This window comes from Ambystoma mexicanum, chromosome 12 (genome assembly GCF_040938575.1).
Source record: "Ambystoma mexicanum isolate Mex_15411 chromosome 12, UKY_AmexF1_1, whole genome shotgun sequence".
NCBI lineage: Eukaryota > Metazoa > Chordata > Amphibia > Caudata > Ambystomatidae > Ambystoma > Ambystoma mexicanum.
Window position 1 is genome coordinate 932506495 of NC_090936.1, and position 18867 is coordinate 932525361.

General features: G+C 45.1%; 1 protein-coding gene across 4 annotated transcripts in view; it reads left to right on the top strand.

The window, feature by feature from the left end:
• LOC138514122 (protein NEDD1-like) overlaps positions 1-18867 on the top strand; it is a 1166279-nt gene that overhangs the window by 628811 nt on the left and 518601 nt on the right. For all 4 annotated transcript variants that reach the window (XM_069629417.1, XM_069629420.1, XM_069629418.1 and 1 more), the window contains exons 11-12: positions 8901-9029; positions 9920-10051. In XM_069629417.1, coding sequence (XP_069485518.1) covers positions 8901-9029; positions 9920-10051 — 261 coding nt within the window. The remainder of the gene's footprint in view (positions 1-8900; positions 9030-9919; positions 10052-18867) is intronic.

Sequence of the window (18867 nt, forward strand, 5' to 3'; positions counted from 1 at the left end):
TGGAACTTTCTTCAGATTTTCCAATCCTTCTACCCCAATTTCCAGATCTCCTACTGAATCCTGCGGGACACCGTCACCCCGCCCCCTCCTCCGCCAAGGATCTCTGGTCCTAGCAGCCTGGAGGATTTCAGGTCAAGGTAGAGAGTTCCAGGTATGTCTCACATGCCAGTCAACCTCATCGTGGAGAGTTGGCCCCGGCCACTCTCAAAATATACTCTAACTCATGGAACGCCTGGAGGACCTGGTGTCCAGACAAAGGCTTACTCCAGTTTCGGCACCTGTAGAGGAAATTCTTAATTTCCTGGCCTCCTTAGTAGAAAAGGGTCTGGCCCACAGAACAGTCAACACATATCGCTCTGCTATTTCAGCAGGCCACGACCCCATAGAAGGAACTCCAGCAGGTGAACACCACCTGGTCTGCAGGCTACTCAAGGGTGTCAGACTTTCCTGTCTTGGCCAGATAACGAGGATTTATCTCGCACGGCCATATCCGGCAAACTCACTACACTGCTCCGTCCCATCTCCTGCAGGAGAGTTTATGTCAGAGCCCTCGACGTGGCGGCAGAACCTTCTCCCCCAACGGCATAGTATTTCACATACACAGAAGGACGAAGTGCAACTCCAGAGTGATTTCTTATCCTGCCTTTGGAGATCAGCCCAAGCTTTGCTTAATCGGATGCCTCAAGGCTTACGAAGAGGTCACGGCTCCCCTCAGAACATCTCCTGATGGGCAACTGTTAATAGCCTTAAGTAAACCTCATAAAGCTGTATCCACTCCAACTCTAGCACGCTGGGTGCCGTGGACATTGACCCAGGCAGTAATAGATACCTTGCACTTCGGAGCCCACTCCGTGAGAAGAGCCATGGCTTCTAAGGCTTTTCAGGTCGGGATCCGACTGGAGGATATCATGAAAATGGCAGACTGGGCAAGTGAATTGGTATTCAAACAATTCTACCTGAAACGGGTAGAACAGCCGGTATCAATTGTGGTAAGTAAGCTTTAAACTGGCATAATCTGAGCCTCCGGTCTTGACATAGAATAAAGATTTTCCATAATAACTTACTAGAAAGTCTTAATTCTATTAAAGACACGGAGGCGAGCATTATCCCACCCGGCGAGAAATTGGAATGTGCTATGTTCAATAATTATATATCTGCATTGATGATTGTTAAATGATTTTGAATCCATGACTGTTTCTTCAAAGTAACACAACATATTTCCCTCCCACCCCTCTAAGTGAACTAGGGTTGTAATATACATGAGCTAACTGAAATTATCTTTTCGCTCTCTTGACAGCACCTACCGATAAATTCGCCTAATTCAAGGCACCTTCTTACCTATTATTACGAGTTGTCTACAGTTCCGAATCTTCTGTCGGCCAAGTTCGCAGCTTCGGAAGAGGAAGTGCATCGTATTCAAGACTGTTTATGTGGGGACTTGATGGCTCATTGGTGGATACTGGTCACATGTTGCTGACCCTATCCTGAACTTTTTCCACAGGCCCCTGGGAAATGAAGTTTTATGTTATTGTCAGGACTTATAAGTCATATTTTGTAGTTTCATTATTACATTTATTTTTATATTTTCTGTTTTCTGAGAAAATATCTTGCTGCTGAGCTTTCTTTAAATAATTAAATAAAGAAAGGGAAGCATAATGCTCACCTCCGTGTCTTTAATAGAATTAAGTCTTTCTAGTAAGTTATTATGGAAAATCTTTATTCATTTGAACACCCAACAAAACTATATATCAAGAAATACTTAAGCTTAAAGACTTCAATTCAGATTCGATGATTCTCAACAATTCCACTAGTGCAAACATCTGCGTCTTTATTCACCTATCATTCTTCCCCAGAGAAACTCTCCTGCATCCTCAAAGTCAAAATTTACAAATTTAGCTAGGAGATTGGTTCTTACAACTCTAAAGTGTGGACATTCGAGTACCATTCAGTATGTATTTGATTTAATTTAAAGTGCAAGTATGGCGCTCGAGTAGTGTTGCAGTGGAAGGAAATTTGATATGTACAGCGAGGAACCTTTTTCTTTCAAACATTTGTCATACTCTGTGTATGTCTTAAATGTAGTCAGATTTAATAGTGCCAATCCAATCCTTTTTCATACAGCTTCTTTTTAACAAAGGCAGGTCGAATGCATAGGTCTTCCTGAGTCACTCCTAGGTCGTCCAATAAAGCCTGCATCTTTTTGCAGTGTGTTATAAAAGATCCCAGTCCTTTGCCCAAAAGCATTTGATAGAAATCTTGGTATAGTGTGTTCTTTGGTGGATCGAGTACTTTTGCAATGTTGCACAGCGCTTTGGAATGGAAAGTGCAAGTTTCAGAGTGGACCTCATTAGTTTACCCAGAAGAGTATTAAGAATTGATTTTAGATTAAACAAAGACAAATCCAAGCTGTATAAGAGGACTGGTTCAACTTTTAGTGTGAGAAATTCTATTAGAGGAATGAAAGAAAACACACAGTATTTTGTAAAAAAAAAAAGAACCTTCATTTGCGAAAGCAATGGACGAGATTTTTCGTTGATATTCCCGGACCAGACTGGCCTCGAAGTTATCCACTGAGCTCATGTCGCCAGCCATGTGCACATCATGTGATTAGCCCTCAAGACAGGGCAGTGTTTTCTGAAATTTAACTAATCATTTTGCAGTGACCCAAGTTGAACAGATCGAAGATGTTGGAGTCAGATAAATAAGATGCAACCAATTAACTAGTTGTCTATATGTGATTATTATCATGTAAAAAGGCGGTAGCCAAAGGAGGGTGGGGGATGAACACTGTAAACTGAACAAGTCATGAATAACGATTTTTGCAGTTAGAACGTGCTGTTCTTTTTGAAGAAGATGCAGCGCTCTACGCCAGTGGACTTATAATACCCTGTCGCCTCTTTTTCTTTGTGTATACAAAATAAAGCTCTTGTTCTTCTCACAAAAGGTTACTCTACACCCTCTTTGCTCCTCCTTTTCTTACAATAATGGTCAGACTGAGGACTTTGTCACATATGATACAGGTCCAATCTGTTGTATATCACAATACATTTCTGCAAAACATTTGAAGGCACATACTAACAGAAATATGTCAATATTCACCAATCAATTAAACATTAATTAAATGTACCTATCTCGAGTTATTGTATAATGCAAACTCTTGCATGGCTAAAGAAGCAGTGGAGTACAACTCAGTATTCATGAAAGAATGTGAAGGAATATCATGTATTTAGAATTTTCCAGAAATTAATGTTGTGAGCATCTGGAACAGCAACAGAGTTCTAATCTGTGTCTTAATTTACAACATGTAATTAAATAAATAGAAACTGTTTCTTTAGCCCATATCCGATTGCTAATCCCCACCACATTCTAGGTTTACACCTTGTAATAAAATAACTTTTAAAAAATCCACAAGTGATGGGTTTATTATACGTAATAAAGAGCCAGACCATTTTATGATTTTGAAAATATTTATATAAAAAGACTTAATACAGAAAGAAAAAAGGAATATGCACAATCTGGTCAATTCAGAGAAAACATTTTAATGCAAAGAAAAAATTAACTTGCAGATTCAAACACCCAACACTGACACTCTAGTGCATTGCCTGTCTGACCTAGATGATTTAAAGGTAGAGATGGCAGGGGTGCTGTTGAAAGAGGGTTGAAACCTGCGGCACAAGGCTTCACACTTAAACTGTGTTGGCCTCCATCACATCGTACAGTGCCAGTTGAGGGCTCAATACCAATGCCTATAGCGTTGCATGATTGAGCCTTTGTAGTCGTGCTGTCCCAAATGTATAACCCCTTGTGACAACAAAAACAGTGAAATCCGTGGCAGTCCCTTGGGCCTGCATCCATAATCCAAGACATTCCCAAAACACCAATTTCCAAGCTCCATTTTGAAATTAAAATAAAACCATCTTTGAACTGCCATATCCGTTCACCCGTTTTAAAGTGTCACGAAAGGTCATTCTGAAACTGTGGCTGACCCCCATCATCCTTGGGTCTTGCTGGCCCCTAAACCAGATGCGGCGTGTTGTGTTAGATGAATCAATCCCCATTAATCCAACGGCTGCTGGTCGGTTGCCACAATCCACATGCAAAGCCATCCATTTGTTTGGGTACATTGTTACTAAAAATACAAGAAAGAACAGATTCAGAATAAAGCATCTTTTACGCAATGAGCATCAGCGCATTACAATATTCACCAACAATGTTACAACTGTAGCAACACACTGCGTGTTACAATGTCAGCGTCAACGTATTTAATCCAATGCAACAACCAAGTACAGAGCCCCTAAGAAATTGAAATTTCAATCCATTTATATAAAAGAATCACGGCTACACCATTTCACAAGAGGTGTGTTCGTTGACATACTCAAATCCACTGCATTTTTGGGTGCGTCAATATTGTACAAAACATTGAAAAAGTTAGAACTGTATTTTAAAGTGCTAGCATACAATTAACAGAGCACTGCTTTAAAAGATGTAAAGATGCAGCCAACTGTAACGCTCACCTGATTCCCGCAGAGACACCGGTCTTGACTGGGTGAATGCCGTATCTTCAAAGGTGATGTGTAACACACGGTTGGCTCTTTGGGCTGGACCTCTGTGCACTGTATGTCTGACTCAGAGTAAGATGTCTGCAGATAGAAAATATGGGAATAATGAACTGGGGTTATTGGGTGCCTCTCTCCTCTTCCCTTTCTCTTCTCCTGTAGAACCCTAAAGGTTAACGCCCTCACCTTAGGTAAGTGAACGCCGAGCTCTCCATCTGCCTCGGGGCAGGGTGCCGTAACCAGTTTCTTCACTGGATAAGGGTGCAGGCCTCTTGACCTCAGAGGACTGCTGTCCGTCATTAACTGCACGAACGGTAAGTTCTGGGCACTTCAAATGTCTTAAGTCTTTTGTAATGATATCTCTTGTTTTGCAGGGTTCCGGCGATGGCGGATGGCGGGCTGATGAGAGTTGAGGATCGAACCCGCGTGAGGAATAGAAGCGCCTGGAAGCACGTAAGTAAGCGCTTGTAGCCTGCTTCACGATGCGCACTAACTGTCCCTTTTGTCTTGCAGGTACAAGTTCGGAGCTTTAGAGAAGCTGAAGGGTGCTGGAATACCCACTGGATTCGGCGTGGGAAGGAGTAATGGCACGTGAGTAATAAAGTTTCCCAATGTCTTTAAACGCACCTTCTTTTGTCTTTCAGATGCGGGATGCAGCGCCGAAGGCCTCCGGAGCGTGCGAAGAGCTGGTAAGCTTTTGTCTTTCAGATGCCGGAATGCAGTGCGAAGGCCTCCGGAGCGTGCGAAGAGCTGGTAAGCTTTTGTCTTTCAGATGCCGGAATGCAGCGCGAGGCGTTGGTGACAGCCGATGGACCAGGTAAGAGATGCGCTGCCACTGAAGACCGTAGTGCTAACCTGTTCTTTCTTTGTCTTTACAGGTGCTGCTGAAGACTGGATTCCAGGATGGTAAGCCTTTGTTCCCTTAGGCCCAGGATCAGAAGCAGAAGACACGATGAGCGTTCTGCTGCAGAGAATGCAGAATAGCACAAAGCAAGATTCATCCATCGGGTGTGGTTTAAATAGCCTCCTGTAGTGCTTAGGTGTCTCCTTCCACAGCCATGCCTAGGTAAGAAAAGAGTTCCTGCTTTCCAGAAGAGTTCCAGTGTTCTGAACCCAGGGAGTGGCTCCTGCCCCACCCAACAGGAAAAGTAGTCCCAAACAGAAGAGGATCAAGGGTTCAACTGGCAGGTAAGTAAGCAGCATGGTCTGCTGCAGGTAAGTCCACCCAAGCATTATGAGCCTGGCGCTTCCAGCGCTGGGACTGGGCATCTTTATGAGCCTGGTGCCACTGGCGCCAGGACAGGGTCCAAAAGGTCCCAATTGGGACTGGCTGGCACTCGGAACCGGGGTTATGGGTCTGCTTCCAAGGGAGTCGGGCAAGTCCTGATCTTTTGGAAGCAGAGATCATGACACCAACACTCTGTGTTCATTCTCCATCTTCAAGGGAAGAGCATTTTGTTTTACTTTGTGCCACTCTGCATGCAGAATAAGATAAATTGTAGCCCCTACTTGGAAGTGCAAAACGAATCCAGCACAATCTAAATCATGCACTGTTACAGTCATTGGGACTTGAAAGAAGCCAACTTTTACACATCCCCAAACATATCAAGTAAGATATAACACTGTGGCACGCATTTGCGCAACATATGTGATCTTTGGTGCATACTGATCCCTCTGTGCTGAATTTCACACATACTATAAATATTTTATCGGCCTGTGAAACTAAAACACTGCAAATATGCTGCATCACAAAAAGACAAGTGCACCAAAAGTGCAGTCAGGGTTTCTTTTGTGCAAAGGCTTTAGCTTATTTTTTAAACAGAATCTTTGGGACAGCTATAAGGGCAGCAGTGAGCCAATAAAGAAGAAATAAGTAAAAAAAAAATGAATATTAGCTAGCAATGCGTTCTTTGCAGAATATGAAAATGTTTGCACCATCCAGACTCTCTGAAATTCCAGATTCTGAATACCGATTTGCTGACTTTACTTTGTTCCCAAGTGCTGTAGTCAAAATCTGAAACGGTGCTAGAACATACTCTGTGCCTATCTGTTCTCAGACACACGCGCACGCACTACCAGAACCTCTGCGTTATAATAGCTGTTTAGTTTAAAAATGCACAGCCTAGTGCCTTTGAGCGCCTCCTCACCCCCGTCCTGTCTCAAAAAGGGCCTGACTATTAATAAGTACAGTATCACACACCCTTAGCTGCATGCTTCCAATACATTAAAGCACATTTCTTAAAATACCCCTGCGCTCACCTTTTTAATGTTGTTGAAAACAACTCTGAATAAACAGCAGGTCTGGTTTCCAATCAACAGCTTTACAGGGGTTTCCCGGTGTCCCCAGATCCACGATCAAATCCAGCCAGAAAGCAAGGCCTTCCCGCAGAGTTGCAATCAAGTGTACCACCGCGGCAGGGGGTCATCAATCCAGGGCTCTGCCAGAATTCCCAAGTTAGGCAAGCGATAGCCCTTGATGGTCAGAAGGGCCATATTATAGAGTTAAAGCTCAATGTTTCTTTATCAACAATGCACAGATTTATGTATTTCTGCTTAGTTTGCAGAAATGGGGTTTCTTATCAGCAAAGCGCAGCATTCTAATTCATGCACACTCAGCAAATTAAGCTCAGCTTGCGGATGTTTCCCTCTGCGATACTTCTGTCAGCTGGGTTTAGTTGATAAACACACGTCCTTGTATATTTCCCTGGGTGTGCTTACACAGCTGGGTTAGAACATGCTGTATTCCGGGAAGCTAAATATAAAGCCCTATCTGTGTTTCCTGCTGCCTGAAAAAGCATAGCTTCAAGTAATCAGAATTGAAGAGATTCCTGGCATTCCATTGTGTATTAATCATCTGTGGTTGAGCAGTACAAAACACCTTTCCACAGCAGTTCCTCTTTTGCACCCTGTTTGCTGGGAAACAGAGCAGAAGTGGTACACATGCAGGTTGTCAGATTGTCTAAGGCAATACTTTGGCTTATGTACAGGCTCTGGGAAATGAAGTTTACTTATAAAGTGAACTGTGTTTCATTGTTTAAAAGAAACACGCCATGTCAAAGCCAGTAGCTTGAACTTTTGTGTAAGTACCCTTTACTTATAAAGTAAAATGGTTTTCATTATTTACACTCTGTATCTAAGCTTATCTAGCCTCAACATATAACATTGATATACATTTCTATGCCAACATTTCTATAAAAAATTGTTGAAATCAAAATTTTGGGGGAACTTTATATAAACATTGCATATTCATTTTATATAAAAAAATATTAATTTGTATATACATGTCTATATATAAATTATTTTTAATGACTTTCTATATACATTTCTATATGAAATATTAACATATTTTTTACATACATTTTTATATCACAAATATTCATTTTTATATACATTTGTATATATCTTTTTATATTAAAAAGATATCAAAACTGTTTGATATTATCCGCTTCCTATACAGTTTATACAGATTATTGGGGTTCAATACAATTGCATTCAAAAACGTTTGGGGGGCTTATCAATTTGATATAAAATGTATAGCCGCTTCCTATCACCCCGGGGCCTAACCCCTCAATGACGTCATCACAGCGTTGCTCTGCAAAACCCTAGATTCACAGTCCCTGTCTTCAGCGCTCACTTTGCTCTCAGCTCCACCAGGCAACATTGTCGACCACTACTGCAATCTTTATATAAAATGTATGTTCACGTATATCAAATGATATAAAATATAAACCCATTTTATATGAAATATACCTTTGATTAAAATCGATATAGAAAATGTTTGATAGGTTTATATCAATTGTATATTAAGTTTGTATCAAAGCAGATCAAAAGGGGTAGGGTCTAAAAGGCGTGGCTACCTGTCAAAGTGTTTATGGAGACAAAAGAGGACCCCTTCTATGGTATGGTATTCCAACTCAGCTGAAAAGTGGTGGTGCAGTTCAATTAATGGTATTCCAACCCTGCTGAAAAGTACTGTTAAGCCATTTACTGTGCGACTACACTGTTGTGAATTAAATCTGCTCTGGGATCATGAGGAGAGTTACACCTCCATTCCCCTGCAGTCCTTGACATTTTTACTGGGACTAGGAACTGGGAACATGTAACATCTTCTCAAATATCGCACGAGGGTGGCAGCCTGTGTTCATGCATATTTTTACTCCTAAAAGTCAAGACATATTGGGTTTGTTAATGTGTTTTCTCTAGGGAGACTGTGACACTGATGAGATGCAATTTACAGTGTTAGTTTTCTTTCTGTTTTGATTTCTTTCCTTAATTGTACGTTCTGGTTCGCAAGAAACAGTACCTTTTGAAAAAAAATGCATTTGTTGATTTATTTGGTTGTAGATATTTATTGTGGAAACATCCTGGACGTCCTACCGCCCAAAGAAACCGATTGGGCAAACGGTGTGCAATTAAAAACCAAGGATGCGTGTTGGAGGAGTAAACCTGATACGTTTTCTCCTTTGGGAAATGGTAAGTTTACAGATTCAGTGTAATCTTTTGAAATTAATTGTTCGCCTTGGAATCACATGCATTCAGGGTTGGACTGGAGTATGAAATTGGGCCCGGCACTAAAGAAAAGGGACCCAGAATCGCAAATGACAATTAATTACTCTCAAGAACATGCTGTGTCCATACTATACAAGCTTTTATTTCGTTAAGATATGTTTCAAATAATGCATTTGAAAACATTTTCTTAGTAACATACCGGTTTGAACTATGTAGTAACTTCTGAAACTGCCCAACTAAGGCCAAAATAAGTGGCCCAATCCATCAAAAACTGTCCCACCCTGTGTTGGCACTTAGGGCATTGCCCTAAAGGCCATTCCGAGACTGCGTGTGTTTGTACTAACATGTAACGCCATGTGAATAATCACCTCCAACATGTGGCCTCCTTCACTTTCCAAATTCTAATGATGGCCAGCTCAGTCCTTCATGCTTCCAAGGTTGATATATTAACTACCACTGAATTGAGCAATAAGAATACCACGTATTACAGCACTTAGAAGTGGGGGGGACTTAGAAAACTGTACCAGGGATTCATTTGTGTTCCAAATGAGCATGGAAATAAGAGAAAGTAAAATGGATAAATAATCTATGCCAAATAAATCCTTAATCTTTTTGACTTCATCACTCTTGCATCATTACAAAAAGAATTACACTTGTCTGCACAGCACAAAAAAAGCAAAATAGTATAGACACATCTGTCCTCCTCTTAGAGATTCTGCAAGAATGTGATGCAGAACTTGGGTTTGCATATTTCTTTTTGCTTTTCTATATTTTTCTACTTCGAAATATAACTTCCAGTTGACAAGATTCATTGTTCATAGCACAGTAAACTTGCTATCTTCTTTTGGGTACAGGCAATTGGTGTAAAGACATCCTAGATGGTAAACCTTTGGAAGTGACGGATTGTGCAAAATGCATGGATTTCAAAACGCAGGATGCATGGGGGAGCAGTAATTTAGATGATATATTCTCACCCGTCAGAGATGGTAAGTTCATTTTCTATAAAGTAAATCTGTTTTGATTGAAATACACCAACAGCAGACTCGTTTTTATAATCCCTCGCTGACCTATTCAGTGTTCTCATCAGTTTGCCAATGGCATCCACATTGTTTGATGCTTCAACGGCCACTCTTTTTAAATCTCAAATTGCCTCCTGTAGAGCCAGGATTGGATGAAAGATAAACTGCAAGTTACCTCTGCAATAGCCATGCCTCCACTGGTCGAAGTGGGCGGGAGTTGTTGGGAGCAGTGTTTTACTTTTCCTATACTTTTATTTTAAAAAGAAAACCTTCCGGAATGGTTTAGTTTTAAAATAAGTGTAGGAAGAAGCTGAAACTTGAACTTCAGTGCACTGCTGTGCTGGCCTGCCCACAAACCACATCACCATGCTCCCTCCCACGCGCAATCCAAACCCCCAAACAAACACACCTGTTTAAATTGCGCGTGGGCGGGGGCATGGCAATGGAGTTTATGGGGAGTGGGGGCAGGTCAGCAGGGAACATAGCTCTACTACTTCTTTGCGTACACTTCGCCACTGCTTGCCTCCCATTGAATATTGTAAGAGCCTCCTGTTGGGCATTCCCAATTGTCTGACCCAGCCGCTTCAGTTCATGCAAAATGGGGCTGCTAGAGGAGGGGCAGAGCGATCGGTTTGTTGCTTGGTCTGGAAAAGATCCCGAGCTACACTAATGTCAGGACTGTCAAGACTCTGGGCTAGCTAGCCTTTTGTTTGTAGTCCCTGAGCTTCTATACAGGACTACAACCAAAACAACCGGTGCTATATCCTCTTCAGCCGCAACCTCCTTCCCTAGCAACAACTCTGTGTTTTAGGCCTACAATCAGCAGTGGCTTCCAGTCAGATCACGCATTCGTTCTGTGCCTCATGCACCAGGCCTGCCGGAGCTAAAGCTAATTCCACCTCAGAGACAAAGTACCAACATTCTAGAACTCTATCTGTAAGCTCCCAAATGAGCTTCAATAACAAACAAGAAACGGGGGTCGAGTTTTTGAAACGCAGGTCTAAGATCTCCCATCTTTGTCAAAGCAGTGGAAAATCAATCGTCTACAGTTTACCCCCAAAACTTCACCAAGGATAAAGAATGGTGTGACAACATCCAAACAGCCATGCGTAATAAGATTAGCTCCCTCCAAGCCAAAATCCTGAACACCAAACTAGCACTTTCCACCCCCACTACACCCTCCCCACCACCACCGCTCCCCTCACCCACAAAGGCCACTCCCACCTTCTCATTTAAAACCATCCAAGGAAGACATGATCAACATCATGAAAAACATAAAGCCTTCCAATTGCAAAGGTGACCCCTGTCCTGCCTCCATCATTAAAGACTGCACATACTCCCTGGTTCCTTTCCTAACCGCCTTCGTCAACGCCTCCTTTACCACTGGGAGAGTCCCCTCATGCCTCAAGGAAGCATGGGTCCGACCTCTCATAAAGAAACCCACACTTGACCCCACATCCCCTAACAACTACCGCCCCATCACCACAGTCCCATTCCTCCTCAAGATTCTAGACAAAGCAGCCTACCTGCAGGTCCAGCACTTCCTTGAAGAGCAGAACCTCCTTGGACTGAGACAATCCGGCTTTCGCCCCAGGCACGGGACAGAGACCGCCCTACTCGACCTCAAAAACCAAATGGATGACGCAAGGGACCAAGGCAAACCTGTCCTGCTCCTTCTCCTTTCAGCAGCTTTTGATCTAGTAGACCACGACATCCTCTGCCACCACCTCTCCTCCACAGCCAACTTCTCCCATGAAGCCACCACATGGATCACCTCCTTCCTCCAAGGCAGGACCATGCAGGTCTTCTCTGACCTAGCCACTGCGTCACCCTCCATCATGCTATGTGGAGTGCCCCAAGGCTCCTGCCTCTCCCCTACCCTCTATAACATCTTCACCCGCCCCCTCTTCCTCATCCTTGATGCCATGGGCATCTCTTACACCAACTACACCGACGATACACAGATCCTTCTCACTCTGACAGGCGACTATGACACGAACTGTGCTACTCTCAACAACATTTACAACACAATCCAAATGTGGATGGCTATCAGCGGCCTCTGCCTTAACTCCGACAAAACTGAGCTCCTACTCGTAGGCTCCCCCGACACCATCAAGAAACTTAATGCACAGTTTAGTCACTTTACCATTGACTCAATCAGAATCCCAGTACTAGACACGGTAAAAACACTAGGCGTCTACTTAGACTCCAACCTATCCATGACCAGACAAGTAAACGCCATTGCCTCCTCTGCTGCTTACCATGCAAAACTCCTCAACGCAATCAGACCTTATCTGTCAAAAGACACATGCACTAACATAGCCAGGGCCATAACAGGCTCGTGGCTCGATTACTGCAATGTTCTTTTCCTAGGGACCTCCAACAAAAACCTTGAGAAGCTCCAAGTAACACAGAACAGTGCCCTGCGTGCTGCACAAGGCATTGCCAAGAGAGAGCACATCACCGCTGCCAGAAAAGCGTCCCACTGGCTCCCCATAAAGGAAAGGATCTTATTCAAAACGCTAAGCATCACCCACAAATGTGTCCATCTTGCCGCCCCAATGTACCTATCCCAGAGGATCCACCCGGTCTCCTCCACTAGAGCCACTAGGTCACCCTATGCCAACATGCTCTCTGTACCTAGGGTAAAAAGAGCCAGAGCAGGGGGCTCCAGCTTCCCGTACCTCGCTGCCTTGCACTGGAACACCCTCCCTAGCTCCCTGCGCTCTGAACCCTCACTGACTGCTTTTCGTAAAGCCTTGAAAACTACTCTGTTCACCTAACAAACACCATATGGCCTTGCCCTCATGAATGTCTAATGTATTACTTGGTATGAGGTATGATACCACCGATATCTGATCACAGGTCAGTGCCTCACTGTAACACAAGGCACAACCTGCACCCGTTGTAACTAAGTCTCCTTACAAGTAACAGTGCCACAAGGGCCCTGGGCTGCCTGCACGCTATATAAATGTAATAAGTAAAATAAATAAATCCACTCGTAATTCACTGCATCACCTTGATCATGCAACACTCGAAATGTGCAGCCCTAAACCACTTTACCCACAAAGAAGGCAAATCTAGCAGACTGAGATATAAGCTGCTCACCTAGATCACGGGCATGAATTCAGAATGGCCACCAGACTTTTTAAAGCATTTAACTGTGAGTTATTTACTGCAAAGCCTCACTCCCAATCGGGTAATTGCAGTGAATCACATGACCACTCCAGCCTATAAGGAAGTAGACTCCTTGACCTGGCAGAATAAAAGCAGCTCTATTTCTTCACTCTGGGAGAAAGGAAATAGATAAGATGTAAGTTGGAAAGCTTGTGCATGCAGAGCCAATTTGAAAACCCTGAGAACTGACAGGCCTTCCAGCAATAAAAATCCTAAATAAACTGCAGAGGCTGGGGTACCATAACACTTATTTGGGATACGGTCACTCTAATCCTGTAGAATAAGAGAACTGACTCAAGGGAAGAAGCAGTACCTGAGAGAGACAGAGCCTCAGAGAGAAACCTGAAAGCCTGCTTTTGGATGCATCCTAGACACTGGCAGAGACAACAAAAAGTAGAGAGCTTAGAGCGGGATACTATAACCATGTGACTGAGTTTAAGCCAAGGAGAAAATGGATGCTATGTCATGAACACTGCACATTATATTTGAGAAACCTGAAATGACCAGTGGCTGCCAGGACCCTGGCTGGTGGGTTAAAATAAGAGTCTGACAACAATCCTAGAATAGGGGGAGAAAATACCTGCTGCGCCTGAAAATAAACTAGCGGAGTGCTACGTTACTGAGACAGACAGTTTTGAATCAGGAAATTAACTGAGAACCATAACCCTGAGACTGAGAAGACACAAAGTTAGCTGGGTGCTAGATCCCAAAGACGGTTTATTAGACCTGGGATTCCTGCGGAGATTAATGGACCCTAGTTAGGTTCTATACTCCTACGTCCCATCCCCTTTTTTCCATACTTATGACAGTTCCTGCTGGCCCGGGACAGGACCAGAGCTGTAGGCTACTTGTGAATGGGAGTGGTCAGATAGGAGAGATTTAAGTTCAAGGCAAGTGGCTGTATAGGGCTTGGAAAGGTTAACATTCCCCAACATGACAAAGGGGATTTCGCTAGGAAGTGACTCAAGAAGAAGGGTTAGATCAGGGAAGAAGGAGTTGAGAAACCAGGGGAATCAATAGAGAATCAGAACAGTGAGAGGAGTAGGAGGGCATTATTGATAAAGAACCCCACACCACCACCCTTCCCAACAGGACTGGGGGAGTGGGAGAAGGTAGCACAGTCAGTGTGGAGAGCTGCTAGCGTAGCAGAGACATCAGGTGAGATCCAGGCTTCTGTGATAGCAAGTGGTGAATGTTGAGGGTGATAAGAGTCAAAGTGGTTAGTGATGTAGGCAGACTTGTTGCAGAGAAATTGTGCATTCCAGTGGCCAAGTGATAGTGACAGGAGGTGAGGGGGAGGAGCAGGTGTTGTGCACTAGGGGAGGGGGCTTGGAGAGGAGAGTTTGGGAGGCCACAGACTGATGCAGAATTTACACTAAGTTAAGGCTTAAGGCTTAGAGAGAAGGGAAGGAGAATGAGGAATGGCGGCAAATCAAGATGCATGATGGCGGGGAGAAGAAATAGGTATGTGAAGACCGTGAAGAAAGTGAGCAACCCAAGAGACAGGGAAGGGTTAGGTGGGTAAGCAGGATGGGGTGGATTGCTGGCTGAGAAGAAACCGGCGTAGGTTCTGAGATCGGCTAGAATGGGGCTATAGGTACCCAAATAAGTTAATAGACTCAAAACAGCAATGTTCCAGACTCAAAACAGCAATGTTCCTGGGTCCTTTGGGTGGAAGCAGATGTTGGCTAAAGGGCGAGTTTGGTGAAGTCCTCGCTTGAGCAGGGGTTCTGGCTTTAGGCTCTTTCCGGCCCCAACAAAAAGCAGCCCTTTTCTGTTTTTCTCCCTTGTATGGAGATGCCCGCGCTGGATGCCATGATGAGACCGAATAAACAAGACAATGCGTCATGTGTCCCCTTGGAGCCAGTTACTGTGTTCCAGGTGCCTTTGACACTTGAAGACAGGGTCCTGAGTATTGTAGGCCCAGGGATCTTTGTTTCATAGGCAGGAACCTCAGATGGTGCCACAAGATCCTGTGGCCAAGCAAGATGTGGCCATGGGAAAGAAAGTTATGGAGAAAAGGGTGCTTTGGACTTGGAGCACATCAGTCACTATAATGAACAACCTTTCCTTTTGTGTCCTCTAGTTTTTCATTCTGAAATTATTCCCTCTTTAGTTTAAGTGAAACCCTGGGCACTATTGTAGTTCATCCCACCTACCCACTTGTGCTTGCCAATAAAGGTGTTGAAGTTTTCTTGTGCCTCATGTTTTCCGTTAGTCACAACAGTGCTCTGCCTATCACCGAAACAAGCCAATTTTGAATAGTTATCTGTCCCTAGATTTTGTGTGGAACCTGTGCCAATAATAGACATCACGCTCAAAGTGTGGTTCCACCTTGATCTTTATTACAATAACAAAATAGTCTGGATTAGATAAGTCCAATGGGTATCATAGGAATCTCTACAACTAAAGGGGGACTTATGTATGACGATGTGTCAGGATGGGCTAAATTATATGGTGCTTCAAATGATCCCCCCACCCCGATGAAACATGAAGGGCCAGACCTATTTTGATAAGTATATTCCCCTTCAGGGAAGCCCTACATCTAATAAAGAAAACTCCAAATGGTTGGTCAACAGAAAAGTCTCAAACCAAACCTTTATTAATGTGTGGCATACTCTATACCGTCTGCAAATAAATGCACTTTCCAAGAATTGGCAAAAGCAAAAAGTTCACAAACCTACTACTCAAGGTGCATCCCTATTCTAATGCACCAAAACAGACTTTCCAACTAGTGCTTCCTTCTTAGGCCTTGGGTTTCAGGATTCATAACAGGTCACTCAACAGATCTTCCCAGACCTCTGGGTTTCGGGATTCACAACTAATCTCTTTCTAGTCCTTGGGGTTCCAGTATTCACAAAAGGTTTCTTTGCACACCATGGCTTTAATGGGTATCCACCTAATTTATAGTCCTTTTGAGGTAGACGAGTGTCGGATTGTTAAGCCGGGCTATGCAGCCCGCCCACATTGTTGTGTGGGCAGACCGCCGTTGCGGTCTCTGTTCCCGATAGGGAAGTGACGTTGGGCTAGGGAGGGGGCGGGACACAAAAAAGGGCAGTTCATGTTAGGAAAGAATAAAAGAAGGTCGCACGACTCCCCGGCTCCCGTTTGCCTTATTACGCGGTTAGGGGACCCGCGTCAAAACCCCACAACTGGCGACGAGGATCCCACGAACCCGCAGGAGAGCGGGTGAGGCACGTCGGCGCAACGCCGTAGAAGCTCTGCGGAGGTCCGCAGTCGAGCGGCGTGGCGCGTCGGCGCACCTCCCATTGCCAGCTGCGAGGCCGCAGGCACGGGCGGCCGCAGCATTAGGAGCTGCGAGGGAGCGGGTGCGGAGGCGCCTGCAAAAAGCACGCGCAGGCCCGGAGGCAAGTCGCCAGGGTCCCGCCCCCTCCCCCACTTCCACACGCGATCGGCGGGAGGCCCAGAGGGGGGCCTCAAGAAAAAAAAAAAAAAAAAAAAAAAAAATTTTTTTTTCTTCTTCTTTCTGAACTCGGCACCAACAAGGCCGGCGCACGCACCAGCCACGCCAGAGCTGGCAAAGAGGCTACCCATCGCCACAAGGCACTGCCGGCACGCACCAGCCTGTGAGGACCACAAGGGCAAGCTACAGCAAGAAAAGAGGCGGCACATTGCCACACGGCGCGACCGTCACAGCGACCATGTCAGGCCCAGCAAGTCCCGTAGCCTCCTCGTCAGATGGTTCGGGAGCAGCGAACGATGGAAATCAACAGGCACCGACTTCAGGTACGGCTGCCCATAACCTACCACTACCGGGCCCATTTGATGTGCGAGACACTTCTAACCTAGGACCCAGATGGGTCATATGGCTCAGGGATTTCAAATTCTACACTGGGGCAATAGGGCTGACAGACAACGCAATGCTGAAAAACACCCTCTTCATGACAGTAGGCCCCGCTGTCAGGGACATCGCAGGCGAACTGATGAACGTAGACACCGTCACCTATGCGGAACTACATGGAAAATTATCGGAATACTTCACGCCCCATACGAACATTGACTACGAGCGCCACGTCTTTCACACCACGCGACAGGAGAAAGGGGAATCCCTCGACAATTTCGTGATGCGCCTACGCATCAAGCTAAAGTACTGTGAGTTCCACAAGTACTCTAATGATGAGGCGTTAAGATCTCAAGTTATAGCAGGCTGCATCTCACAGCCATTCAGGAAACAGCTGCTCCAGAAACAAAGGTCCCTGGAGGAAATCCTTGCACTGGCCAGGATGGAAGCAGCAGTGGAATCGCAACTCGACAGTCTAGGCAAGGTCACTATTCAACACCCGCCACAGACCGCTGAGTCCATCAATAAACTATACACGCCCCCCCCACAGAGTGGGAAAGGAACGGACGCCACGTGCTACAGATGCGGATTCGAGTATCCGCACGCGGGAGACTGCCCTGCACTGGGACAGACGTGCGCCGCATGTGGCGGAATGGACCACTACAGAGCCGTATGCAAAAATCCACCGGGGCAGGGACCCAGCAAAACGAGACACCTAGAGAGAAGGAGAAGCTCGCGACACAGCCCACCAGCAGGCAGAGGTGAGGAAGACCAGCCAGGACCTAGGAGAGAAGAAAAACCACGAAGGAGCGCATATACCAGAGACGACAGAAGGCCCCCGGACGGATCGAGGCGATCGCAAAGAAGACGGTTCGTCCGGTACATCGAGATGAGATCCCCATCAGGCAGTGAATCCCAATCATCAGAGGATGACCAACGGAAAAAAGGATATGTGTGGGCTCTCAACAACGCCACAGCCACCCAGCACAGCCCAACGCTCCAGCTTCAAGTAAACAACACACCGTTAGAATTCCTCATAGACACGGGGGCAACTGTTAACATCATAAGTGAACAGGCGTATAACTCGCTCCCCAGCCCCCCAAAGATCCGAAAGGCGACAGTGGACATATACCCCTATGGCGCCACGGCCCCGCTGCCATGCAAAGGAACCATATCAGCATGGTGCGTGCACAAATCGCACGCCGCAAAAATCACGCTACACATCTTGAAGACAGAAGCCAATAGCGGGTGCATTCTCAGTTTCAAGACGGCCGTTGAGATGGGTCTAGTGCATATCCTATATCGGTTAATGGCCCATAAGTACTTTGCCAGACCGGATGCCATCGAGCAAACATTCCCCAACCTGTTCAAAGGCCTAGGAAAATTAAAGCATCGCAAGGTACAGTTGCACATAAACCCGAAGATACCGCCCGTAGCCCAACACTACAGGGGCATTCCGATAAACATACAACACCAGGTCGAGGAGGAGCTGGACAAACTGATTAAACTCAACGTGATTGAACCAGTCTCAGGACCCACTCCATGGGTATCCCCCATCGTCCCCGTCCCCAAGAAATCACCGGACGGATCCATACGCCTGTGTGTCGACATGAGGAGGGCCAACGTGGCCATCGAAAGGGAAAGACACCAGGCGCCCAGAATTACGGACATGATACACCTGCTCCACGGGGCCCAGGTCTTCTCGAAACTAGACCTCACCAAAGGTTATCATCAGATAGAGATTGAGCCCGAATCCAGGTACATCACGACATTTGTTACACACCTGGGTTTATTTCAATATAAG